At 50.3% G+C, this 26,320-nt stretch overlaps 11 protein-coding genes across 11 annotated transcripts; 6 read left to right on the top strand and 5 right to left on the bottom strand.

Annotated features, from left to right (window-relative positions):
• Positions 1-2,989: 2,989 nt before the first annotated feature.
• Positions 2,990-9,766, bottom strand: COCCADRAFT_81580 (uncharacterized protein; the record flags this gene model as incomplete). Its single annotated transcript, XM_007708586.1, has 1 exon — positions 2,990-9,766. One exon carries the CDS (start codon positions 9,764-9,766, stop codon positions 2,990-2,992), a length of 6,777 nt encoding a protein of 2,258 aa, XP_007706776.1.
• Positions 9,767-9,982: 216 nt separating this feature from the next.
• Positions 9,983-10,361, top strand: COCCADRAFT_81516 (uncharacterized protein; the record flags this gene model as incomplete). Its single annotated transcript, XM_007708585.1, has 2 exons — positions 9,983-10,104; positions 10,157-10,361. 2 exons carry the CDS (start codon positions 9,983-9,985, stop codon positions 10,359-10,361), a joined length of 327 nt encoding a protein of 108 aa, XP_007706775.1.
• A 28-nt stretch (positions 10,362-10,389) lies between these two features.
• Positions 10,390-11,574, bottom strand: COCCADRAFT_395 (uncharacterized protein; the record flags this gene model as incomplete). The annotated part of the gene is made up of 3 exons (XM_007708456.1): positions 10,390-11,349; positions 11,404-11,514; positions 11,566-11,574. 3 exons carry the CDS (start codon positions 11,572-11,574, stop codon positions 10,390-10,392), a joined length of 1,080 nt encoding a protein of 359 aa, XP_007706646.1.
• A 316-nt stretch (positions 11,575-11,890) lies between these two features.
• Positions 11,891-14,772, top strand: COCCADRAFT_32020 (uncharacterized protein; the record flags this gene model as incomplete). The annotated part of the gene is made up of 2 exons (XM_007708523.1): positions 11,891-13,253; positions 13,415-14,772. The coding sequence occupies 2 exons, from the start codon at positions 11,891-11,893 to the stop codon at positions 14,770-14,772; spliced, it is 2,721 nt and encodes a 906-aa protein (XP_007706713.1).
• A 380-nt stretch (positions 14,773-15,152) lies between these two features.
• Positions 15,153-16,070, bottom strand: COCCADRAFT_21712 (uncharacterized protein; the record flags this gene model as incomplete). Its single annotated transcript, XM_007708486.1, has 3 exons — positions 15,153-15,248; positions 15,300-15,467; positions 15,615-16,070. 3 exons carry the CDS (start codon positions 16,068-16,070, stop codon positions 15,153-15,155), a joined length of 720 nt encoding a protein of 239 aa, XP_007706676.1.
• Positions 16,071-16,559: 489 nt separating this feature from the next.
• On the top strand, positions 16,560-16,724 carry COCCADRAFT_81467 (uncharacterized protein; the record flags this gene model as incomplete). The annotated part of the gene is made up of 1 exon (XM_007708584.1): positions 16,560-16,724. One exon carries the CDS (start codon positions 16,560-16,562, stop codon positions 16,722-16,724), a length of 165 nt encoding a protein of 54 aa, XP_007706774.1.
• Positions 16,725-16,830: 106 nt separating this feature from the next.
• COCCADRAFT_81610 (uncharacterized protein) lies at positions 16,831-17,662 on the bottom strand (the record flags this gene model as incomplete). Its single annotated transcript, XM_007708583.1, has 2 exons — positions 16,831-17,481; positions 17,531-17,662. The coding sequence occupies 2 exons, from the start codon at positions 17,660-17,662 to the stop codon at positions 16,831-16,833; spliced, it is 783 nt and encodes a 260-aa protein (XP_007706773.1).
• A 1,359-nt stretch (positions 17,663-19,021) lies between these two features.
• COCCADRAFT_81845 (uncharacterized protein) lies at positions 19,022-20,140 on the top strand (the record flags this gene model as incomplete). Its single annotated transcript, XM_007708582.1, has 3 exons — positions 19,022-19,069; positions 19,129-19,694; positions 19,756-20,140. 3 exons carry the CDS (start codon positions 19,022-19,024, stop codon positions 20,138-20,140), a joined length of 999 nt encoding a protein of 332 aa, XP_007706772.1.
• A 561-nt stretch (positions 20,141-20,701) lies between these two features.
• COCCADRAFT_32016 (uncharacterized protein) lies at positions 20,702-21,449 on the bottom strand (the record flags this gene model as incomplete). Its single annotated transcript, XM_007708522.1, has 2 exons — positions 20,702-21,136; positions 21,195-21,449. 2 exons carry the CDS (start codon positions 21,447-21,449, stop codon positions 20,702-20,704), a joined length of 690 nt encoding a protein of 229 aa, XP_007706712.1.
• Positions 21,450-21,718: 269 nt separating this feature from the next.
• COCCADRAFT_81599 (uncharacterized protein) lies at positions 21,719-23,737 on the top strand (the record flags this gene model as incomplete). Its single annotated transcript, XM_007708581.1, has 1 exon — positions 21,719-23,737. The coding sequence occupies one exon, from the start codon at positions 21,719-21,721 to the stop codon at positions 23,735-23,737; it is 2,019 nt and encodes a 672-aa protein (XP_007706771.1).
• A 731-nt stretch (positions 23,738-24,468) lies between these two features.
• COCCADRAFT_81793 (uncharacterized protein) lies at positions 24,469-24,741 on the top strand (the record flags this gene model as incomplete). The annotated part of the gene is made up of 1 exon (XM_007708580.1): positions 24,469-24,741. The coding sequence occupies one exon, from the start codon at positions 24,469-24,471 to the stop codon at positions 24,739-24,741; it is 273 nt and encodes a 90-aa protein (XP_007706770.1).
• Positions 24,742-26,320: the final 1,579 nt, after the last annotated feature.

Genomic DNA, 26,320 nt, shown 5'->3' with positions numbered 1-26,320 from the left:
GCAGGAAAAGGCCCTTTCCATGCTTTCGCAACGTGAGTAGATCGTTCCTCAGCCTTCTGAACTAGCTAACATATGCAGATTTGCATCATGCGATGATGCAAAGGTGGCTCTGACTATCAATCAATTTGACCCTCAGCTACGAAACTGCGAGGTTCGGCCGACAGTCTCAGTACCACGGCGGTTCTATCAGAAAGAGTCACCCCCAACAGTATACTCTGATTACTCACGCGCAAGCCAGGCAGCTAGCAGTCATATTCGTGTTACGACCAATCTACCCCATAGCGAAAGGAGTACTGCCTTCAATAGCGATGATACAATGGTTAAAGCGAGAGATGTGGTATTGTACTCCCCCCAGGATGCTAGAAGCGGCCTGCCAAAGAAGCCTGTTGCACAATCGGATATCGCCAGTCATGCAGAGACTGGTGTTCCTGAATCGGAAAATTCAAAACGCCAAAAAAAGTCTCCCGCAAAGAAAGCTAGGAACAAAAACAAGCGCGAGTCGCCATTCAAGAAGGAGCCTTCCATACATGAGGAACCAGAGGTCGATGAAGAATCGGAAGTCAATGTAATGTCTCCAGCTATCACCAAGGACGACGAATCTTGCAGAGCGGATGATCAGAGTGTCGAAAATACTCACTCAACCGAATTTCAAGTTGTTTCACCATCGGATCCCGGCAAAGAGGTGTGTCATGCGGCAGACGAGGGGCGAGAATCGATTGCACAACCACCTGAGCAGTCTAGCCAATTGGATAGTGCTCAAAACAAAGACAAGACATCTCACTCCACAATCCTACCCACTGATACGGATACCTATCTCGGAAAAAAGCCAATCCAAATCCCACAGAGTGACGATACGAGAAAATCGACCCCCGGAGCAGGAAATGAGGTTGAGGATGACGCTTCTGATACTGGAGTGAAGAACAACAACAGCTTTGACTCCGCGCCAGAAGTGCAGTCTGAAGCTACGCAAATGGAGCCAAAACCAGAGGTCCGGGACCAAGCAAATACTGCGGACCATGGTACCGTCGCTCCACCTTCACAAATTATCTCGGGGAACCCACTACAAGACAGGCCCGAACCCCAAGTCATGGCTGAAGAGCGCGAGCCCGATACTGCTCGAGAGACGTACTCGGAGCCTGAAAAATCAAAAACTGTAGCCTCAAGCACTGAAAATATTCCAGACGCCTCCGAAACCGGGGAAACCTATAGCCAGGATAAAGAGGTAACTCTAGACACAGCACACAAAGAAGCTACTCTTGCACAACAGGGCGCAACCATGACAGCTCCTGTCGAACCGATTCCAACTGACACAGTCAAAAAAGCTGGAGCCCAGCAAATGCAGTCCCTTCATCCATTCGCGACGAAGAATAAGGCACAAGCAAAGAAGGAAAAAGAGACCAAGAAGAAGCAGCAGAAGAAGGAGGAGGCTGATCGAGTCGCCAAGGCCAAGGCCGACAAGATTGCATCCTTGAAGAAAGTGAAGATTGCCACAGATCCACAGCGAGAGCTTGAGACGTCCATGGGTTCAGCCAATCCATTCATAGCTGGTGCAAAAACCGAGAAGCATACTTCTGAGGAGACGAAGAAGTCCAAAGACCGAACTAAGGCGAAGACTACTGACGTTGGTACGGAAGACAATCAGAGGAATGTGAACAAGGCAGATGAGAGCGCCCAAAATCCAGCAGTTGAGCAAGCCTCATCAACTGAGCCTGAGCGGCAACTCGATTCTAAGTCTATTCTCTCACCACAGGTAATGAGCTCCACTTCTGTGTCAAAAAAAGCCATCTCCCCCAATACTCAGTCTCATGACGAAGCAAAGCCTTCTCACAAAGATTCTACTACTCCTGCTACTCACGAACCGAAATGCGAAACAGAATCAGACAAAAAGCCATCCACATCATTGCTGGCCATTCCAACTCCGTCTGCAAAGAAATCTGAACCTGATCAGTCTAGTAGGTTTAAAAGCACCTGAAACTAGGTACATCATGTAATAATTCCTAAAGCAGTTACGAAGCCTCGTCAATCTCTTTCACAGTACTCATCCACTTCAACCCTAGCTGGAGATGATGTTTACGAACCAACTGATGCTCGCTCTGCTCCTGACGGCAATATTGGCGCTCTAGCTCCTCCTCAAGACACACCTGCTGAGGAGACTGCCGCCCGGTCTGAACACGCCTCAGCCGAGACACCCAAAAAAAAGAAGAGGAAGAATAAGAAGAAAAATAAGAAGAAGACGCCCGCTTCCGAAGTTAGCACAGATGATCAATCTACAGCAAATGAACGTGCTCAAAGGCTTGTTGTTCCGCATGATTGGGACATGCACAGTTATGATCCCTTCACCTCGCAGATGACACATATTGAAGCCATCCGATATGCTGTCAAACATGATACTTCATCCTACTTTGCAAAAACCAATGCACGAATGGACACGAAAAGGAGGGCGCAGGAGGCTAACGAAGCATTATTGAATACACGTAAGTCTTGATCTATCCTTAGAGAGAATGCAGCTAACATACACACAAAGGCCAGAGTGAAGACGAAGGCGAGGGCGAAGGTAAAGGTGAAAGTAGCAATTCGGGCTGAAGCATCACTGAGTCCGCACCCTTGTCAGAGATTCGAAGATTATTTTGCGTACTTTGTCTAGCGGAGCGATGAAGCTTGTGAGAAGTAAGGCGTGAAGTATTCGTACGGGTACCAAGCATGCTTGCTGGAAACTTCTAACATGAATGCGGAATCACGCGGGCAATGGGAGTTTGATTGAGTCTTATCAGACGTGAGCAGGGTAATCTTAATTTTATGCGACATGACTAGTTCAGAAATTGAAATGAGAGCTAGACAACGACAATGCGAAGACGAGTGACGTTTCCCCGGAGAGATCGATTTTGCACAAACAGGAAGACAGCGTTGCACGTTAACATAACACTTTCATCTAATTCATCCAAAAAAATAAACATTACAATCCCATGAAACAAAGACGCTCGCATGCCAGCTAAACAAAAACGTCCAACCTCGCACTCATCTCATACCCACTGCGATAATCCCCAACTCCATACAACTCATCAAATACCCCTCGGAACCGCATAGCACATGCTTCCAACCTTACTCTTTCTTCCTCCACGCTCCCCACATCGAGCAGTACCTCGCGCCGGGCATTGCCAACGCCGAACCATATTGCACCTGCACTCTCACTCCAATTCGTCTTGATACTTTCCGCTAAGCTGCGGCGGCAGAAAGCGAGGAGCGCTGTGTGTTGGTCACCCGGCAGCGAAGCGTGCGCGTCGCCGGTGTACGAGGGTACGCTGTCGAGCTCCATGTTATGAAAAATCGCAAGAGTATATGCGATAAGATCATTGATGTATGTTATGAATGGAGGAACAGAAATGGTAGCGGAGGTACGGCTGATTATATATTCCAATGGCGGTAGAATAGATGTCATGGCATCGAGTATGTGGGTCAGCGCGGAGAGGACGTAGGGGCGATGCAGGAGGTGGCGGTTGTCTTTTAGTTGTTCTGTAGCGCGGATGAAGGCGTTGGATATGGATACAATGGAGGTGGCGATTAAAGCAAGACTTTCTGGTTGATTGATGCGGAGGTCAAAGATCATTGTGTCAAGGGTGGGTGGTAAGGCTTGTAAAATTGGGAGGCAGATGGCGAAGGCGGTGCTGGATGAGAGCATTTCTTCGAGGTATGCTGGGAAGATGGCTTGCAATAGTACGGATCGCAGTGTCGCTCTGTCGGCTGCTGGTGCTTGATCGGTACAAAGCGCGGTGGTGAGCTGGTGCACCAAGTATGTTTGTTGGTTGTCTGCGGCAGCTTGTTGCGCTACGGTTTGCATGAAGACTGACAGCTGTTTGGCTTTCCCAGAGTCTGATAGCTTCGGTGCATATCCGCACAGGCGAGCAACTACATAAGTAGGATCTTCGGCGGGTAGAGGGAAAGCGGCCGAGTCTGTGAAGAAAGGTAGTACGGGCACTATATCGCTTGTGTATTGCTTCAAGAACTGAACGATTTTCTGAACGAACTCGACGTAGGCGCCCGTGATAGTTGTACCCTGACTGAGCTGCTGGTAGTTGTACTTCATAGAAGTCATGAAGTCTTTGAGTATGCAGGCGTAAAGTCTTCTCGCTTCAAGCGCACGCGCAGGCTCATGATGCTCGACCGCGTAGATGTCATCTCGCATGTTTGACAGGATGCTTGAAATAAGTGCTAGGCGTCGAGTGCGAAGGGAGTCTGGGTTGATATCCCATACGCCAGTTTCGAGATCACGGAAGAATGGCAGGTTCCGCATGAGGGGATGATCACCATCGGTCTTTATGATGGCGTGCAGCAGTCGATCTTGGAATCGGAGCATAGCTTCCCGTTCCACCAGACACACCATCATAGCCTGGAGGAAGTCATTTCGATGTTCTTCATACACGGTAGGGTCACAATCCATGAGAGCAGCCAGGAAGTAGGGACTGAACTTGCGCGTCTGCTCGGTCTGACGTAGTTGCTTCCATGACACCTGGCTGAACGAATCGAGGTAGTAAGACCATGCTCGCTCGCCCGATACGATCTGGCCTTCAGCAATGCAAACCCAGGTATCGACACAATCCTTGAGCAGAACGTCATCTGGTGCATTCTCCGCGCCAAACGCGTTCGAAAGCAGGTGCCAAAGTGGTGTTTGGATGAAATCGAGACCAGACTGTTGTACTTGCTTCGCTGGAGGAGCTGAATCCAAATCATCTAGATCATCCAAGTCGTCCATGTCTGGGAAATCGCCGTAGTCTTGGCTCTCCTCATTGGTTTGCTGGCTTACATCCTTCTTTGACTGCATCTTCTGAATCTTCTGCAACTTGGTATACTCTTGTAGAACTTTGAGCGTATCGTGAATGACGTTGACCAGCCTCCGATCTTCGAGGTGAGGAAGCTCAAGTAAATGCATGATATCAGAATCGATAAGAAAGTTTGTCAAAGAGGATAAGTCCCTTGCGCATTTGATAGCCTTGCCCATACCCGCAATACAATCTCGCAAAGTCGCAATGACCTGTTCTTGGTTTTTCTCCATTGTCTGACGGACCATGACTGCTGAGATGTTTGTTGAACCCTCAGTAACAATGGATTTCAGAAAGTCATCCGCCTCGATTTTCGCGAGTTTGTACTGTCTCAAAGTTTGGTGCATGATATCCTTGTGCCAAAGTGCGAAGGGTTCTGCAGACTTATATGGCTCTTCGGTAGATAGTTGGAAAGCAGTGAGGTTCGCCCAGGCACGAACGCTCAATCTGCAAGCCTCGCGATGGGAGTTATCGTGATTTACAAGACCACGAATTTGTTCGAGCTTTGGTCGACAGGCTGGCGGGGCATTCCAGTATAGAACAGATAGCAGGTCATGATGATTGCGCAAAGCTGCAAGGCTCTCCTCATCGAGAGGCTGATCTTTTGGATATGCTCGGCCGTGGTTGGGTAAACACCGAAAGACAAAGCTGCGAATCTTTTTCTCAGGGTAAACGTCTTTCATACCGCGCAGACCCAAAGCAAGGCACTTCAGTGAGATATGGAAGGAGTATTCATTCGGCTCAACAGTCAATGAAGGGTCAGCAGCAAAATTATCCGGAAAAGGAAAGGAGCCAACGCTTGCCTCGCGTCGAAGACCTCGAAGACCGTTCTTACCAAAAAAGTCCACAACGGCGTTGAGCATCAACTCGGGACGTCTCCAGTGCCAGTGTGTCATTAGTCGGTGGCATCGGGTAAGGTTGGCTCGGACATAATCATTCAGTGATGCACTATGCTTCCTGTACGTGCTCGGGTACAGCTCAAATATTCGTCGAAGGATATCCCGAATGCATGACCAATTATCGTTCTGGAAGGTTTCTCTTCGATTCCTGAGTGGGATACCAAAAACATCGATTTCGTTAAACGGGAGGAGAGTGAACAGTGTAGCCCATGTTGTTTCGAAAGCAGAGAGATGAGTGGCACCAGATACTCTGGGGCTGAGCTCTTGACTGGCAAGGTCCCAAAATCCCCAAGCTGTCATATGTAGCTCTTCAAGGACGTGTATGCATACGACTGTGCTCTCCACAACGACTTCACCGTCTTGCACACCTTTCTCACGCACAGAGTGTCGCTTGTTGAGTTCGAGAAAATTGCCCAGCTCAGGGATACCTTGTCGTACCAAATGAGTGACCACAGCCTTTGAGGCATTCTTTAATAGCGTTAGGATTTCGACTCGGCTTCCTTCGTCAACAGCTGAGTGTTGAGCAATACGGTGGAGTTGGAGACTTATGACAAGTAGATAAGTGCCAATGCGCATAATATTCCAGCCAGATTCTGTTCCAGGACCGCCGACGGTATCAAAAGGAGCCAATACACCATCGAAGAGCGTTTGGCAGAACCGGACTGCTTTAGCCACGAAGTCTTTTCGGTCGATTGGATCCAGGAAGCTGAGATGATTGGATATGTAAGTAATGAGTGACCGTGTTACTTTAGCTGCCGGCATTTCCTCAACATGAATGTTTGTGGATGTATTGGGGTTAGATGATTGGTCTACCAAGGATACCGACACGTTCCTCACTAGGTCATGTAGATTCGAAGACGTCTCGTCATTCCATGAACCACATCTGACAGACCTTGTTCCGTCGGTAACGGTAGAATACCCCGCAGTCTCATCAAGATTGCGACTCTCTGGCTTCCCAATGCTTAGAGCTCGATGAAACTCATTAGATCCAATCAAAGTAGATGCATGGAAGTATGTCCCAGATGCCAGTGAGTACACGTCAAATGTGATGGGATACCGGGCACCAAAAGGTCCCAATCCATGAAGAACAGGGAGGTCTTGCTCTGGATTAGGTTCCTGTACTGGGGCAACATCGATTGTTCCGAGCACTTCCTGAACTGCTGGCTCGCTTGGCTGACGGAATTCCCGTGCATCCACATCAATCCTTCGCGCTTGACCCCTAAGTTTGAGACGTTTCTTGGTAATAGGTTCTGGTTTGCTTGAAGCCTCTATTGTACGCTCTCCTGAATCGTTCGTAGAAGGGAGCAATGGTGGTTCAACACCATCGTCTGCAAGGTAACGCGCTAACTGGGGATTGACAATATGATGCTCATTAGGCAGTTGCTTTCTGAACTGCTGGTCGACATGCAGTAAACCTTTCTCGAACGCGATTTTCCTGTGGTCACGGCCAAAGTCATTCTCATCACCTTCCAGCTGTGCAACTCTGAATGGCAAGGTACCATTGGGCCCTGGACCTTTGTGATGCTTGTTGGTCTGCAATATTTTTTTACTTCGACGAGTGGACTTCACCTCACTAGGAGACGAGCGTCGAAAGACCCGAAGACCAGTAGGCATGTTTGTACGTTGCCACAATCGGGGAACTTCTATTGTAGCTTCTGGTCGCGTATCAAGATCCTTTGCAGAATTTGCATCAATTTCCAATTCTCGCTCTGTATACTGCTGGTTGTCGGCCCTATTAGTCAAGGGAGAGCGAGGTCTTCGTTCTTGCATAGTGATATCTGATTTCGGCTTTAAAGCGCCCTTTTGCCATTGTTCAAGAACGGTGTTGGCTTCCTCGGTATCCTGAGCATTATGCAGTCGTATTTGTTTGTTACGTGGACTTTGGCGGGCAAGGTCCGGTCTTTGAAGGGCTTGCCGCCTGGCCACTCGGAGAAACTGTGGTACATTGGCGGCTCGTTTCGATGGCGACAGAACAACGTCCACAACGCTCATAGCTGGCGGAGCAGGCCGACGCGAGTTCCTAGGATGGCCGTGTTTTCTTTTCTCAGACTGACCGCCAGAGGGTCGTCCGGCATAGGCTGAAGATTTCATCTTCTTTGCTTTGCCAAAGGCGTCGGTCAGCTTACTCTGTCTCTTTCGCTTGGGGCCAGTCCCTCCGAGTGTAGGTAGATGCAAACGGTCATGCTCCATATCTGACAGATTGTCATCATCAGCGTAGCGGCTGTCAAATATCTTAGCTAATGCCGAGGCATTAGTTACAGGGTTCTGGGCATCGTTGATGGGGCGCGAGAAAGGAGCCCTTAGTTCATCCTCCGACTCATCTGATATAACGACTGGATCTTTGGAAGAAGCATTGGGAACTGATGGCAACGGGGGCCGACCCAGTGGTTTTGTGATTTTTTGGGCAACTCCGCGCACTGGTGTGCTGCGCTCAGGGGACAAAGCAATATTCGCACGCATCCTGTCTCGCTCACGTTGCTGAGCCTTCCGTCGTTCTTGAGTCTGCCGGTCGAATCGTAGCCAGGAAGCTGGTAAAACCCCCTTAATCTTTCTGCTCACATTTCGTAACTCGCTGTCGCTCTGCTCTGCCTCGCTGGCAGAACTTGCCGCGGAAGACGAACTGTCTGTCAGTACTACTCTTATTGGTCGACGAAGCCCACTACTAGGTCTTTGAGTACTGCGCGGTACAGTATCAGAGTCAGATTCCAACAATGGACGTGGGTCATCTTGCATGATTGATGAGGTAGAGGGAGTTGGCAAGTTGGGGGCTGGCGTCGTCGCATGCAGCACACCTGGACGGCGGGCTGAAGCGTTCGCATGCGGTGGACTACTCGAGTAAGGAGGAGAATTAGGGGGTATCGACCAAATGTCGCGTTGCAGCCCAGAATTTTCGAATATGCTTGTCGGTGGCACAACATCCTGTGTAGATGGAATATTGGGCTTCCTCCGTTTCGCTGCATGAGGATGGCGAAGTTGTGTGGAAGGAGGGCGTCTGATGGGCTTGAAAGCATGCTGATGTCCTGAACCTCTGGCATTTCCATCTTTCTCTAGCTGCGGGGCATTGGGACTAGAGACTGGTATCTCCACCTCTGGGGGGCTACTCGTAGGGTTCTCGTCAGGATTGAAGTCTTGTTCTTGCGATTCATCATTTTGCTGCTTTCGGTGACCTTGAGGCGAGCGCGATCGTTCTCTTCGTACTGGCTGGAGACCTCTGCTCTGGACCTCCCTCCGGTACATCTCACCCTCCAGTGCATAAGGATGCAGCTGAATGGGTTTCCGCTGACGAAAGTCACGCCTTGCCCTTTCTTCCACGAGATGCCGCTGTAAAGCCGTTGAAGATGGAATGACAACTTGCACTGCTGTCCGTCTATGAGGCCTGATGAACGCCGGTGGAGGTGACTCCAAGTCTGTGGGTGGATCGGAAAGCTCATCATCTTCAGAGTTATCTGACAAAGGCGCAATACCAAACTCATTCAATATATTCGAAGCCCCAGTACGTCCCTTCGGGTGTTCTGCAGGAGCTGCTTGTTGCAGTTTGTTTGAGCTTTGAGCAGTTTGGAATGGTGGCTCATGTTCATCGAAAAGCGGAGGAATGGACGCTATCGAGCTGTGCGGGCGGGTTGGCGATTCAGGGCGGTGTTGAGATGGCTGAGCTCGGGTAGTCCGTAGAGCTTTTGGCGTTGGAGAGCCTTGGAGCGGATCTGGACTCTCTGACGGTTGAGGTCTTGGGTTGTACGTTGACGACGGCGTAAATGGCGAGGGCGTGGGACGCTTGGGTGAATTGTGTTTCGTGGGCGATGTTATCCTCTTTTCTTGTAGACATATTCTTTCAGTGTTGCCATCAGCAGCAAAGTAACCTTCAGAGCCTTCTCCGTCCTTTTTCACGGGGTGCCTTGTCTCCTCAGCTTGCTTGACCTCGTTGATGTCATCTTCGACGCGCTCGACGCGTCTACTCAAGCCACCATTTAGCCTAGAACCCTGGCTCTCGAGCTGAGATTCTTCTTCGTCCTCATCCGAATCCTGGACAAATCCTTTCTGTCGCCATTTGGACATTTGGGCGCGCCTGCATGTCGTAATGCGGTTCGACGCTGGTGGAATGGGCTTCTGCCTGTAAATGGAGGGCATGAACGCGTCGTCCCGTGCTTCGCCTGCTAGCGCGTCCTGGCGGCGGAGGCATGCCGAACTTTTCCCCGCGGGAGTGCTTTCGTCATTCACCTCCACCTCGAAGCGAAGACCTCAACAGGCCGCGTACACAACAAGTGAACAAGAATGGCAGGGCGTATCCTCCCTGTCGCATTGGCAGCGATCATGGGCGTATCAATTGGAGTAGCAACTTTTGATGGCGAGTTCAAGAAACAACGGCTTGCACGGATGAATGAAGAGTACCAACGGTACGCACAATCACTCAGCGCCCTCTTACACCCCTACTTATACTCTTGTTAGAGAGTTGGCTACTACCGCTGCTTCGAATGGAGTCAACCCTAGTCCCGCACAGCCTCAGCTCCGGGCTAAAGAAGAAACGATTGCCTCCCAACCGCCTGACAATTCCTGGTCGAACATGCTGGGTTTGTGGGCTTGGAAAAAAGAAGCGAAGAAAGAGGTAGTGCCTGTAAAGGCAAACATTGAAGAAGCGAACGGAAAGTCTTGATGGCTGTCATTGTTCATTGATTGGCATTTCAGAGATTCAATCTTCTCTCCAAGTCATCCCACCTTCCTCGCCGCAACGGATCCAGTCGCTTCAGCTCGCCTAGCCATGACTTCATGTCCTTTGTCGTAAACGTCCCTGTGCCAACATCGACTTCTAGGTATGCCTCTGCAAGCCCAAGGAGCGCCTCGTATATCCATTTGCAATCCGCCTCGTCCTCCAAGATCTCCCGTATATATTCCATCTCATTCTCGTAGTACTTTTGCCGCTCGCCATTAGTCAAATCTTGGACAACCAGGTGGTTTGTTGGACACGAAGGAGACAAAACTGAGAGGAGGTACTGGTGGTAAAACCATATGGATTGGTCGAACGGGTCGGTGTTGATGGCTTCACATATCAAAGACAGCTCTGAATCGAGGAAGGCACGACGTGCTTTGGAATCTGCGTTACGTTGAAGGAGGATTTTGGGTATAAGCTGGCTGCGGTTGTGCCAAGCGGAAAAGTTGGATAGGTTGGTCTTGATCATCTTGGTGGTATATTCAAACTCGGATTCGGCGAGACTCTTTGGAGGGTTCCCAGTTGTAGGCTCAGAATCTGCGGTCAAGCGTTCAATTTCTGATACCACAATACGTCTGTAGCCCCAAGCATGAAAATTCCGACTGTCCGCATGCAGCATCTTGTTTATGAGTTGCAGCTCTCCTAACCAGAGCTTGTGCGCTGCTTCTACTCCCATCAAAGCCTCTCCCTGGCGCAGGAGCCAGTTGCGATGGTTCCATATCCAGTAGCACTTGGGGAACTTTCGGAGCAGTGCAAACGTGAGTTGCAAGTCATCCTGCAGCAAGCCGTGTGGGGGCTGTCCGGGTGTCTCTGCTCTCACCAGAGTCATCAAGACGCGTCTGCGGTGGTTCCATATTGTGTAGTATTCGGGGTTCTCGTTTAGCAGCTTTGTGACTAGGCCGAGGGCTTCGATTGTATATTGCTTCTCGGCAATCTGTAGTATCCAAAGTTAGCCCTGCTCTGGAATTATTCAAGACTAATCATGTACCTTTGTATTCACCGAATCTGCCAGCTCTTTGTACTGCGCAATCTGCTCAAGCTCCTTCTGTCGAGCCTCCTCAGAACGCACAACAGGACCTGTCCCGCGTGCTATACCGTGCTAGAATTATTAGTCATGTTCTACATGCATGCAAGCAGGCCATCTGCTTACACTTGCCATAGTTGTTGTTTGAGCAGCATGCAAGTTCGCAGCTGCTGCAGATTGGAGCCGCGGTGGGATTTGCCCCACCACGCGCGTGGACCTCTTACCCCCACGTCACCGCCCACGGAGGCTGCTACTCAACGCCCCATCAGATCTACACTACACTTAACACACGACATCCTTGACATTTCATTCACCATTATTATTACTAACCCAACAGTAAAAGTATCGGTGTAGCCAATCTACTGGCTACTTTCCTTTATACAGCTTCACATGAACTGAGGTTGGCGACACAAGCTCTTCAGTTTACTCATCTTGGCTCCAGCCGCTCAACATGAACGACACTGATGATGATGCATTTCCACTGACCTCTGAATACCTCGTGCCGCCACCGTCCCCTACAAAGACTGTCAGCACAGAAGAGTGGTCGTCACCAAGGACACCCAGATCCCCTCGCAAAAGTCGCAGCTGTCTTTTCTTTCGGGACGTCGACGATACCATCCGTGACATTCATCTGATCTCAGCATCTTCTCCTACGAAGTCTAGATTCAGTTCTCGTCTTGAAGCGCTCTCAATTCCGGTATTCCACGCAACCAAGTGCGATTCTTCACCGGTGCAGCCACACGGGGATTCGCCTGTCAAACCACAGCGACTTCCCGCTCCTAATCCATCCTCTTCGTATCTATCTCCTGATCTCGATATCGCCCACGCTCGTTCATCACCCATGATACGTAACTGTCCTATAGATGATGAAGTACCACTTCCTCCAAGCAGAACGCATAACTCCGTCCCAGATCGCGGGTCATCACTGTCGAAAAGGCGAAAGCATAGCAACCCTGTCTCCTCAGGAGACTTAGTCGAAAAGCTTACATACGACCAGTTCCCATCTTCAGGATCTAGGACATCACTCGTCACCCAGGAAGGCCAAGTTCAGCCCATCACAAGCCATATTGATACCCCAGCGAAGAAGAACAATCCAGAAAATAAACTACGCCCATTTCCTTCATGTTATTCGAGTTCTCCCATAAGACCTAGTCGATCCGCAGCTCGAGAAGGGTTGCTAGAGTCGACTCGGTATAGTCAAACAGGCACGCCTGATCGCTTCATAGCCTACTGCCGACCACCAGCTGTTGCGCGAGAAAGCTTCGAGCTCAACAGTCCTGCAGAACGTCGAAAAACGGAACAGGGTACTAACAGAGGTATTCACACAAACGCAGGCGCCTTCAGTCATCGTTTGCGCAGGAGTGGTCGGCTGAATGAAGAACTGCGTGGGCTCCGGGAGACACATTCAGTGATATTGGGAAGGATCAATGCAAACAGGAGAAATATCCACTTCAGACGAGGCTCAGTTCCCCTAGCTGCTCGCCAGATCAGTACTGGTGCAGTCTGGAACGTCGGTGGACCTTCTGCTGTGAGTGACACGGTGGTAGCTGTATCCACCGGAAGAGGTAGGATGCTCGGTAGTGGAACGAATGCGCCGCTCTACAAATCTGCATTCCTCAGCCGAGCGGATCCTGAAGCTGAGCTAGAAGCCTACACACAGCGACTAGCACTGGCACTGGACATTGATCGGACAGATCGAATACTTCAACATTCACCTCTGTGGACTTCTCGAAATTCTCCAGAGTCTAGCGCACAATCACATGGCAGACACGTGTGGCGAGACGGCGCATGGATCAAAGAGAATTTTAGCTCACGTTTGTCTTTTCAATTCTCACAGTGTCTTCCGCTCGACTTTGGGCTAATGATTCAATGAAGCACAACGTCAAGTATCGCAGAAGCGAAGAACTGTCCCAATACTGCCGTTCAGATAGGTTCTATAAATCCCAGGGTTTACTGAAGCTTACTGAACCCACAGTTCTCGACGCACCTGACCTTCGCGATGACTACTATTGCACCCTTGTCGCATATTCAGATACCTCCAAATGTCTTGCTGTCGGCCTTGGAAACTTTGTACACATTTGGTCAGAGCGGAGTGGTGTGAACACGCCAGAATCGCTCAATGCGAGACCGCCAAACAGCATTCCGGTGGATCGACACGTTACATCCCTTAGTTTTTCATCAGAGTGCGGTGGCCAAGCAATCCTCGCTGCAGGACGAGCAGATGGACGCATCTCACTTTGGAGCCCTTTTGATTCGGAACCTCGCTTTGATGTTACACAGCCCAAGCCAGTATCATGTGTATCTTGGAGACCTACTATTGTACGTCGTCCTTCTCTTCGCGATAGAGCAATGACCGTCCCAACCGAAGAGTTGATCATCGGGGATGAAGTGGGCCATATTTACTTTTACAGCGTAGAATGGCCATCGGAGACTCAAAGCGCGCTCTTTGGCTGGCACGGCGCCATGACCCTTCTCGCCCGTCTAACAATTCACAGCCAACAGATCTGCGGCCTTACATGGTCCCCAGACGGCGAGCTATTCGCAAGCGGTGGAAACGATAACAACTGTAATCTCTTCGAAACAAAGAAAGTGCTCCGCCCGAACCCACCAGGCCAAGACACGTCAACTTTGCTCGACGTCCGTCAGGGATCGACGGGAGAATCCATCTACACAGTGTCGAATCGTGATAGCTCTGTATTGCATCTCACTCCTTCTGCAGCAAAGCACACATGGACCCTCAACGCTGCCGTCAAAGCAATGGCCTTTTGCCCTTGGCAACGGGGACTCATCGCCATTGGCGGCGGCTCAAATGACCGCTGTATTCACTTTTACCACACGCGCTCAGGCACCTGTCTTGCAACCATCGACTGTGCAGCCCAGGTCACCAGTCTTATCTGGTCGCAGACGCGGCGCGAGATAGCCGCGACGTTTGGCTTTGCCCAACCAGAACATCCGTATCGTGTCGCGGTATTTGCATGGCCTAGCTGCGAGCAGCTTGTTGCTGTGCCGTGGTATGATGAGAATCGTGCTCTGTGCGCCATTGCGTACCCTGGTGGACCTACAAGTGGGGCACAGCTGGAGGATGACAGTAACGACGGAAGAGCGAGAGGCGAAGATGGTGTTTGGTCAAGAAGGGGTGTGGAAGAGGGATGCATAGTGGTTGCAGCTAGCGATATGGCAATTCGTTTTCATGAGATATGGTCGGACCGTCGAGGTAGCGTGCCGTCAAGCGGCCTGCTGGGCAACGGGGCAATAGGTTTGCTGAGTGGGAGCGACATCCTAGAGGGTCCCTATGCAAGGGGTACTGAGAGTCAGGGCACAGTGATTAGATAAGCTCAACAGCCTCGTGAATGAGAGTGCCTAGAAGCAATAGCAATTATGCTTATTTGTTCATTAACAGTTCCAACGAGGTCGTAACACTCTGCAAGTCCCCAGGAATCATGGCAACAGTATTGCAAAAGTGCCGATGCTCAGCTTTCGCAACGTACAAGACGAGAAAAACAACAAGGCGAGATACAGGAAGCATAGGTGGCGGTCGTGAAGTGATGCAATTGTTTATTCAGACAACTGCTTGAAACAGTCAGTGGTATGAGAAGCGCCTATCCCTTTGAATGCCCGAAGTTTTCATTCAGATACAGGAGCCCACTCCCTTATTTTCGTGCCGACGCCAATGTAACCATTTCACGACCCAATCATGAATTCATGATGATCCTCTAGTGCTTCATGGAAGACGCCCTCCTCTTGCGGGCCTCGTCATGAGCAGCCTTAGCGTCGTTGATACGCTTGGACAGGATCTGAGCGTACTCGTTCTGCCATGTTGTTAGTGTTTGGTTCTTTGAACAGATATAGAGTGTACGTACGGCAGCATCCTTGGAAGCCTCCGCCCGGCGGCGCTTAAGTGCGAGCCTGTGACGCTTGTGCTGGAGACGCTGAGGAGTAACCAGACGCTGGATCTTGGGGGCCTTGGTGTAGGGCTTGGCGCCCTCCTTCTTGGGCTGAACCTCACGACGGATGACGAACTTGCGGACCTACAAATGTAATTGTTAGTGCTCAAACCTTTATAACTACTAGGCTCACTTCTTGCTCAGACTCAATGCGCTGCTTGTTGCAGGAAAGAGCGAGACTCAATCCGCTGGGCGAAGCAGGATTGGCGAAGAAGCTATGAGAAAACTCACATCATCTTCCTTGCTGAGACCGAAGAAGCGGCGGATCTTGGTCGCGCGCTTGGGACCGAGGCGCTTGGGGTGGACAATGTCGGTCAGGCCGGGAATGTCCTCGTCACCCTTCTTGACGATGCTGAGAGCCAGGACGGAAAGGTCCATGCCGACGATGCAGCCACGAACGGACTTCCTCTTGCGCTCACCAGTGCGGCGGGGGCGGTAGCAGGAGTGGCCGTCAGAGAGCAGGAGTCGGACACGGGTAGGGTGCATGACACCCTGCTTCATCGGGAAACCTTGCTTGTCGTTTCCACCGGTGATCCTGAAGATGTAGCCTTTGAACTCGTCGCCGACGCTGTCGCCAGGGACTTCGTGACCCATGCGGCGCTCCATGAAGACGCGGAGCTTGCGCTCATCGTCAATCTCAATCAGCTTCTGGGTGCCATTGTTGGGGTAGGAGATGTTGAGCTTCATCTTGACTGCGGCGTCTCGACGGCGTGCGGAAGCTGCAACGTTAGTAGATGGTCGTGAGAGTCTGAATTGGAGATTTCGGAATCTGCTTTTCGACAGGCCTCGCTTACAGAGTGGTGCGCGCTAGTGTCCTTGGCGCATCACGTGCACACGTGCCTGGCTGCGCGAACATGGGTAACAAAAGTTAGGTGCTTTTTTTTTGTAAGTTGAGGTGATAAGTCAATGTTTTCCGCATATTCTTATGATTCAAGATACAAGTAGCCTTGAACAAAATTCTTGGTTACCTAGTCACGCCCTGACGCGAGAGCTTTGCTTCAGTGTACAGGGCAGGGCCAGACGCAACTTCAACGTCGCAAGCGACCGAAAACAGATGATTGCATCATTCTTTCCATCAAATAGAACTTGCAAGCCACACCGACAAGCTGATATCTTGAGTTAAGTTCAGCCAGAAGTTAATGGCCATCTCTATTTCCTCACTGTATACATATGACAATGCAGTCTCAGATTAGAGGCATTCGTTTCATTCCATACGCGCTGCAACTCCTGCAGAAGCCAAGTACTATGCTATCCGACATGCGCCCGCAATTCATGCTAACCCCAGATCCGATGCACGGAACCAGCTCGGAACCGAGCATTTCCCAACCCAGTAAATCATAAACGCCGAAGCCGTGCCATGCCTTGAAATCATGCACATGTAATGCTTTTTTGATAACACATAAAAAAGAAGGGAAAGGAAAAGACCGAAAAACAGTGACACAAGGGCTCAGTGCATGAGCTCGACTGGTGGCCTAGCGGTGCTGGTAGTCATGCCTTGAGCTTTTTGCGAAGCAATAGGTCCTTCGACTCCCTCCATTGCATCGAGGGGCGTCAAAGCCTCAGGCGTCTCGGTTGTGTCTTCGACGGATATGGCAGGAAGGTTAGGCGAGTCGCCGTGGTCCTCCGGGTGGTAGACTACAGTTGTACTGCCTGTCCGCCTCCTGGTGATGATGTTGCTTCCGTTATCAGTAGGTGACGAGGCCTCGGGGTTTGCATGAAGCTTGGCTAGTGCTGCTGCCAGATCCTCGGGGTGGACGATGGTGTTGGGTGCATCCTCTTCCTTTGTTTCCCAGCCCATAGGCGGCGATGGTGGTGGTGAGATGAAGAAGAGTCGATCCGACTTGGGCAGTGCCAGGTGCTGGTCTGAGGGGTTCATGGGTGTGTTCACGCCAAAGTATACGCGGATACGGAAGCCCATGAGCTGCTCACCGTCAAGAGCCTGGCGAACTTGTATCGCAGAGTCGGTATCGAAGAAGGAAACCACTATGCGACGGAAAGATTTGAGTGGCGCCCATGTGTGCACCTTCGCATGTTGGTTGATTGTTTCGCGGATCTCGGTAAGAGTAGATAGTTGGAAGATTTCGGGTGCCAAAAGATTCTAGGCCTTGTTAGTACTGTAGCTGCAACTCGTTCGATACATTGCTTACGGTGATGATGAGAGTGTTTGAGGGTGGTGATGGTTCGACTAGTGGTGGCAAGTCTGACAGGTCGATAGAGAGCGGTGACTTGCTTCGTGATGATGCGCGAGAGCGCTGTGGCGATGGTATGGTAGCCTGCATGCTTGATATCATGGATGTTAAAGTAGGAGATATGTTGTGAATGTCTGGTGGGTTGAGTAGCTATGGTGAGTTGGAGAGCAATGTTGTGACAGAGTGCGTCTTATATCAAACATTGCCCTCTGACGGCGAGTGGTTCCAGCTTCGGCATGCCAGCAGCAAGCGTTGCTCCGCCTCAATATCGCCAAGCCTAGAATTCGGCCGTCACCATACCCGCTACCATTGCCAGGACTGGGCACCACTGCACTGCCCCCCATACTCTCCTTCTCAACACGTTGCGTAGTGAGGGGTCACGGGCCTCGGAGACGCGTCTTTCATGGAGACTCAGCGGACAACATCACGGTGCGCAAAGAAAAGGAGAGGGCCTCAGCCTCGTTGTTGCACACTCGCCTTCAACTCCGCCCCCAACCGGACGAAGGCAAACTCTAGCAGCATCGCCTTTGGTCCACATATTGATATCTGCACAGCACTGAAGCAACACGCCTGCTGTTAGTGTCCGCCTTGGCTATGTTCAGACTGACTGCACGGCATACACGCTGCAACGGCCGATGTCTTTCCAACTCGGCAAGTGATAAAGTCTTTGATTGGCAGCAGACTCAACAACGTCACTGCTCGCGCTGCGCCGTACAACCTGACAGGGTAATCCATTGTACTGGTTGGCTCAACTAGCAACATGACCCTGGGCAGTCCTGTGCACGCCGATTTTGTCAGCCGATAGTAGCATTCTAGTAGTGTCTTACACGCGACAACTCTCACCATGCTGGGCCTGCGGCGTATGTTTCGATAAAAGGTGTCGCAAGCACCTCGCGCACAAGGCCGGATGCAAGTTGCACCTTGTCACGCTAATGTCTCGAAGTCCGCAGGCTGAGCGTCTTTGCTGAGCTGGCACGTTTCTTCGTGATGCTATCGACTCCTGTTGCATTGGCAAGCCGAAGATAACATTAGCTTCTAGCCCTGTAGAATCACTGGCGCACCTATTACAATACTACATTTCATTTCCAAGCTTCTTCTTCATCCTACTATACGACACTTGGGTGGTTAACATCGTGCATGGCACTACTCTACAAAGTACCAAAGAACACTCTAGGCTATGCGAACTCCATCGGCGTAAACCGAAGCCTCCCATTACCAATCTGTGGCGCAGATGTGGCGCGTGGGGTATTCAGCCGCAATCGGCTTAGGCCGCCTCTCCGCGCCAGGCTCACCTCAAAGAATCTCCGTATAGCACGACGACCCTAGCCAGCACCACTCCATACACGCCAACACGTACCTGTCGCTCATCCGTTCCAGTCGCCTCAATACCTCGGCTCGCTTGCGACTCCTACGACCCCTCAGCCCCATTCTCACCCACACGACGACGCGATGGACTACGATCCAGATGGCGGCCAAATCAACGTCCGCTTCCTTCAGGTACACCGCCCGCTCTGTCTACCTTGGCGGATACGTCGAGCTAACACGGCCATGCGCAGGCCGACAACCAGCGCGCCCACTTCATTGTCCAAAACTTCAATCTCGAGACCGCAAATGCACTTCGCCGTGTAATGCTCGCCGAGATCCCGACGCTCGCCATCGATGTCGTCGAAGTGTTTGACAACACATCGGTCCTTGCCGATGAGTTTGTCTGCCACCGCCTCGGTCTCATTCCCTTGTCGTCCAAGGGCGTAGATGACCTGTTGTATTCGCGCGACTGTGACTGCGAAGGCTACTGCGACAACTGTAGTGTCGTTCTTACTCTCAATGCCAAATGCACAGGCAGTGAGGTCATGAAGGTGTATGCGCGCGATCTGGTCATCGAGTCGAGGCCGCCGAATGATGAGCTAGGACGACCAGTGATTACGGATTCAGAGGGGACGGGCAGTTGTATCGTGAAGCTGCGCAGAGGTCAGGCCATCAACATGAAGTGCATTGCAAAGAAGGGCATTGCAAAGGAACACGCAAAGTGGGCACCCAGTGCAGCGATTGGATTCGAATACGATCCCGCAAACAAGCTGCACCACCTGGACTACTGGCACGAGGAAGACGCAGAGAAGGAGTGGTGTGTATAGTCTTGTTGAGTGGAGTGACGAGACCGCGTCAAACTAACGATATACACACAGGCCCAAAGACGAAGCCCGTGTCAATCTCGACGGCGGTCCACCCAACCCCGACGAACCTTTCAACTACAATGCCGTGCCCACGCGCTTCTTCTACGACGTCGAAACAGTCGGCGGCATCGAGCCCGATCAGATTGTCGCAAAGGGAATTCAACGGTTACAAATCAAACTCGCCGAAGTCCTCAAAGAACTATCTGGTGGCATTGGAGACCACGAGGATTTCGGTGGTGCCCAGAGCCCCATGTTGAATGGAGGAGGCTACGGCGACGCAGGTGGTTACACGCCGGTCGGAGGCCCCGGAGGCTATGGCGGTGCCAGTTCCTGGGGTGGCGCGGCCCAAGGAGGCACTACACCATATGGTGCTACGCCTTACGGCCAGGGCTGGTAGATGTATCATGAAATTGGGGGAGATTCCAGAAAAATTGAAATACCCGATGTGCTCTGATTGGGTCAAAAAAAACAAATGCATGGGCTGGCGTTCGAAAACAGGTTGGGCGTCGTCACAAACAGAGAGAAAGAATCCTTATTCAGAATGTGGCAGATTATGGAGAGGGTCGAAAGCAAATGTCAATTGACCTTTTCTCTCTTTCCTTCAAGACTTTCTTCGTCTTTCATCATCATTGTCCATCAATAAGCTAATATTACAGTTACACAACTTCGCAAAGTTACGTCATTTGGTTAATTTTGGTGCGAAACAATTGTTTGCAGATGCGTGTGTGTGAGAGAGAGAGGGGAATATATGTACACGTTGTCTCCATAAAAAAGAAGAGAATTTTCAAGTGTAAGCCGATGAGTGTGGCACATACACAGGAAGAAAAACGCCTTTTTTTCCCCAAAATGTACCGCTGCCTTCTTTTTTTTTGGAGCAGTGAAGCCAAGGTAGGTAGTCATACAGATGCAAGAAAAAAAAAGAGTCTGAGTCGTTATAGATCGTGTAGGAGTTTGTAACTTAGGCGTTCTTTACAACGCCAACCTTTGCCGGTCGTAGTACTCTGCCGTTGAGCTTGAAGCCCTTTTGCTGTGTGTGAAAGCAAGTGCCGTCCTCCTTGTCTGGCTGTGGTGCCTGGAACACCGCCTCATGGACGTTGGGGTCGAACTTCTCCGCTGACTCCGAGGGGTCGAATCGCTCCAATCCGTGCTTCTTGAGTGTGTTGATAAGGATGGTGTCGGTCATCTTGATGCCATCGTGTAGGGCAATCAAATCAGTGTTATCCGACTTGAGCTTCTCCTCGGGCACGGTGCCGAGGGCGCGGTCGAGGTTGTCGACCGACTCGACGAGATCGCGGGCGAAGCGCTGGATGGCAAAGTCCTTTGCGCCTTGAATTTCACGCTTGGTGCGCTCTTGGAGGTTACGGAAGTCGGCGACTGAGCGGAGATATTTGTCCTGTTGGACATTGTTAGTGGTTTGCCCCTCTTTCTATTGTGTCATGGTTGTGGCATGCCTTCAATTCGACAATTTCCTTGTCCTTCTTCTCTAGCTGCTCCTTCAATTGTGGTACCTCGTTCTTTTCTGCTGGCGCATCCTCCTTCTTCTCAGCTGCTTCGCCCTCCTTTGCCGGCGGGGCATCTGAGTACCATCGGATGGCGGGTGCGGCGACTGCTCGTGTGATGGGGGACTGTTGACGTAGTGGCGCAAAAGCCCGTATTTGGCGGGCAGCCTGTTGCCTCGAGGCGCGGAGTATGGTTCTTTGCAGCATGTTGTATGTTGATATCTGAAATCTACGAGGATGCAGCGAGATGATTGTGCGGCAAGAAAAAGTAGGTATGTAGGATGTGGGATGCAATGATGTTGATCGTCTTCGAGAAAATTTCGGAGCTGTGACGGGATTGCCCAGTGCACCCACCCGAACAGGGTCCAGTCTTACCATCCCGAGGTCGGATCCCGAATATTCGCCTTTGATCTGCTTACCTTGAGACTTCTGACTTGATTCTCTTCAGGGCTCAGTTCCATGATGCGTGATGCGTAATGCGTTCTTCGCCAATATACTCCCTCCGCATACGCACTTTCGTGTCTCGACATGATGCGACTCCCTTTGCATCGGTGCAGAAGCCTATCAAGGCTGCCTATTACCGAGGAGGGACATCGCGGGCAGTCATGATCCAACCTCAGCATCTCCCCAAAGAGCGCGCAAAATGGCCGACCATCTTCCGCCAGATCATGGGAAGTGGTGATTCCTATGGACGACAACTCGACGGTATGGGTGCGGGCATATCGAGTTTGAGCAAGATATGTCTAGTCGAGCCCTATGGAAAAAGGATTGCTCCTGGTGTCACTGCAACTCGCTTTCGTACAGGGTACGGTGGCATAGATGTAGCTCGAGAAACCGCTCGGGAGATACAGGCTCAAGAGGAAGCACGAAAAAATGCTGATGACCAAGAAGTAGACGTTGACTATACTTTCGTTGGTCTAGGCATTGAGAACAATGAAGTCGACGTTGCAGGCAATTGTGGGAACATGAGTAGCGCCATCGGTCCCTATGCATACAATGCAGGCCTCCTTCCGCCTCGAATCTATGCGCAGGGTGACGGAGAGGTTACAGTCAGAATCCGGAATACCAATACCGGCAAGTTGATAAACTCTACCTTTACGGTTCTCGGGGCCCAGGCTACCGTTGTGGGAGATTATAGCATTGATGGGGTGACTGGAAACGGTTCAAAGATCAAACTTGACTTCAAACACCCATATGGCAGTAAGACCGGTAAAGTGCTTCCTACGGGCAAACGGATAGACAACATCGCAGGCTATAAAGTATCCTGCGTAGATGGAGCAAATCCGGCAGTCTTCATCCGCGCAGACGATGTTGGCGTAGATGGTACGATCCTTCCCAACGACTTCAACAGGCTTCCGGACAAGCTCGCATTACTCGAAAACATACGAAAGGCCGCAGCAGTGGCAATGGGAATTGCAGCAACACAAGAAGAGGTACCCCGTACTATTCCCAAGATCGGCCTTGTGTCGCAGTCATCCACTCACCCTGTACTATCCGGAAAAACACTTCTGTCATCGCAAATGGACATTGTCATCCGTTTTCTCTCAGACACGCAACCCCATCGGGCTATTCCATTGACTGCAGCATTGACAACAGCAGTCGCTGCTCGTATACCTGGGACCATTGTTGAGCAGATGCTAGCCCCTGACCCTTTGATGAAGGGTGCGATCACCATTGGCCATGGCAGTGGGCGATTGCAAGTCAATGCCACCATGGACGAAACGGACAAGCTCATTCCAGTTACTGGTACTGTGTATCGGACAGCTAAGAGACTGTTTGAGGGGGAAATCTTCTGGACCGACAACGTTGATGAGACATCTGAAGTTGGCACTGTTTACAACAGCAACGGTCGGCACTCTCTCGGTCTAGCGTTTGTACTTGAAAATAGAGGACAAAGCTCGTCTCATCTATTTGAGGAAGATGAGTATCAAAAACAAGAAGAAAAAGAAGCAAGGGAGCAAAATCAAGTGCCAGAGATCGAACAAACCACCAACCAAGCCGAAGATGGCGAAAAAGAAACAAAAGTACCAAGACTCAGTTACCGACCGCTTGCTGATTCTGATCGAAAGGATCTCTTTGCGTCTTTCCCGTACCATCCTGACACACCGCTCACATCCGCTCTCCAGAAACTCTATGTGCAAACTACACGCTTACTTTCTGACCCGGATCTCACAACCCGTTATTACCAGCCAGAGCTTCCAGGCGTTATCAGACATGTGCAGCTTAAACTATTATTCGCTGGTGGTACGCAGCAAGCGACAAGAGAGAAGGCCAGCCAGAAGATAAAGGAAAGGACGGAGAAGAAGGCGAAGAAGAAGGCGGACAGAAAAGCAGCAAAGAGAAAGCTGCACGAAGAGAGAGAAGAGAAGAGGAAGAGAAAGGAGGCTTTGTTATTTGAGAAGGCTCTTGAGAATAAGAATAAGAATGGGGGAAATCAGGAGACGAAATCAGAGTATTGGTCGCAGTTCTTGCCTAAAGAAAAGAGTAAATTGTAACTGTTCATATGAAATCTTGCTCAATCTACTATCTCCCGAGTGCTTCTCATATCTCGTTGTATCCAATGTCTTTTCCCGTCAAAGCCACACATGTTATCTATTATTTTCAGACACCGAAACTGATTTTGTTGTAGCATGTCCTATGTCCACTTCTTCAAGATGAGAACTTCGTTTGCTGTATCACGGGGTGCACTTTCAGACGAAAAATAGCGAAAAAGTGTTGCCACTGATGTGTCTCTACCTTGCCCAAGAGTAACTGTTCGTGTTCAATAAAGTTCAAAAAAAAACATCTTAATTATAAGGATTGCTCAATTTATTCAAGATACCTAATAGACTTATCAATTTAAGAGCAACAGGAGCCTGTGATGCATTACGATCTTGTCTAGGTAAAGATATTTCCCCATCATGTTGCTGATATCACCAAGTTCGTTCCGTTCTCCAAAACGACTCGATGAGAAACTACCATTACCAAAGACCCATGGTTCATCGGCAGGTTCATCGGAACAATCCGGTTGAACGGCAACAACTGGCGATGGATCTTCCATTTCCTTTCCCTTACGACCTTGTCGTGGAGATCAAATGATACAATAATGTCTTCGCCATCACCACGCCATTTTGATATTGCAGCTTCATTCCAACCCCTCCTTTTGATATATCCCTTGCAACCTCTTTACTCCAATTACTGCATTCGGTCTTGGGGTTCGGTCATCGTACGATCTCTCGCACCATAAATGTATGTACATGGGTTGTACTCCCTACTAGCCTTGGCCTATCCTAATTCGCCACCAGAGCATCCGACACACTCACTTTACACTTGCTGCAAGGCAAATCCCATGATCCCAACATCTCGCGTTGCCTTCTCTTCCTATCGTCACACCAGCAAACTACAATCTCCACTCGCCGCCCCACTCGCGCAGCCACTCCTCCATTCCGTTTTTGTCCGCCTCTACTACAAACACCCCATGTCTCGCAAGCGAGTGAACCCAGTAAGCATGCAGATATGAAAGTGAACGCCGATAAAGACCCTAGCCTTACATCCTAACCCAGATGAACGCGTCACCTTCCTGGACGACGATGATTAATGTAAAGAACTAGTAACAGTCAAGTATGTACATGCTGCAAGACCCTGTGCAGCTCTTTTCGGGCCGTTGTGCATGTTCATCACATTGCATGCATACAACCAAGTTGCTATTACTATAACATCAAGATTCCTAGAGATAAAGTGGGGTGAGGCAAGTTATCATGACTTGAGCTAGCCCGCATACTCCCTAACGACGCGCCAATCCCTCTCCTAAAGAGGCATCGGAAGGCCAGGGTCCCCAATCCATCTGGATCATACTTTTTCAGGATTTTCCAACTAGATGGTCAGTCGGGGATATATCTTGCGTCGCTTTTTTCTTGTATTGTCGTTGGGTAGCTGCATGCAAGGATGTCATGTCCACCCCATCCCCCCTCCTATTCCCCACTTGAGGCGAGGTGATTAAAGTTGCCTTTCGGGCCGCGCTCTGGGGGTTAGTATGCACGCAAGCGTGTTTTGCATTGCCGCGCAAGGCACGGTAAGGATCACAGGACGCTTCAAGCGCAAATCATTCCATGTGGGTCGTTGATATAGCTGGAGGAGGAAGGGTTTTAGTTGTAGTCGTTGCTAAGGATGATACTAATGTACGGCCGTAAACGGAGGTGGTGGTGAGGACTCGATGCGAGGCGTAGAGAATACAATCGGTGTCCGACGTCAATGCTCTCAAGTGGTTACTGCTTTCGATAGCGAGGCACCGAATACGGTATCTCGAGATAGGGTACCAATGCATGTGACTACATTCGACATTTGTACTTTGGCCTCTCCCTTTCTGAGGTCACGACACCAGGCAGGATACCCCCGCACAATGCCATGTCCCACCACTTGGGGCTATGCCCCTCAGCCACCCGTGCGCCAGTCTCGTCTCCTGTTATCGTCCTATTTTCCGCAGAACCTAAGATAAGACCACTATCAAGGGCATTGCCTGCAACACCTCGCTCACCCTATCTCTGCCAAAAGCCACAACTTTAGAGAACAGTAAGAGTGTACAAGATAGACATTTAGGGAGAGGCACGGCAATGCAGGAAGGAGAAAAAATAGCTTAAGCTCAATATCGTGGCGTCCATCAACCATCCGCAAGCGAAACCTCCCCCATTAACCTTTTGCCCATGCTGCAGCCACCGCAATCCAAGATTTCCAGAAATACCGATCAGTCTAGAGTAGGGGAAAACAAAAAAAACAAGCATTCAAAAGACACCGCAAAAATTGAAAGTAAATCTCACAGATTTTCCCTCCCCCCACTTCTTAGACGTTCCACACAGTCTGTGCTTCCTAAGCCCTACTACCTCTACACTCTAATTTTCCCACACACTAAATTACAATCCCCCATAAGTACCAAACTTTAAAACCGTAAAGAAACAATAAGATAATCAAGGCCTCCCATTTCGAATCTCGATCTCGATCGAGATCGGGATTGCAATGAAAAATTGGGTGGACGAAAGGGTAAACGCGTACCAAAAGTCCACGCAAAAAAAGGGTCAAACGATTGCGAAATAACAAGTGAAGAA

Source organism: Bipolaris zeicola (assembly GCF_000523435.1).
Source record: "Bipolaris zeicola 26-R-13 unplaced genomic scaffold scaffold_2, whole genome shotgun sequence".
In the NCBI taxonomy this organism is placed as follows: Eukaryota; Fungi; Ascomycota; class Dothideomycetes; order Pleosporales; family Pleosporaceae; genus Bipolaris; species Bipolaris zeicola.
This window is presented reverse-complemented; position numbering and strand designations above follow the sequence as displayed.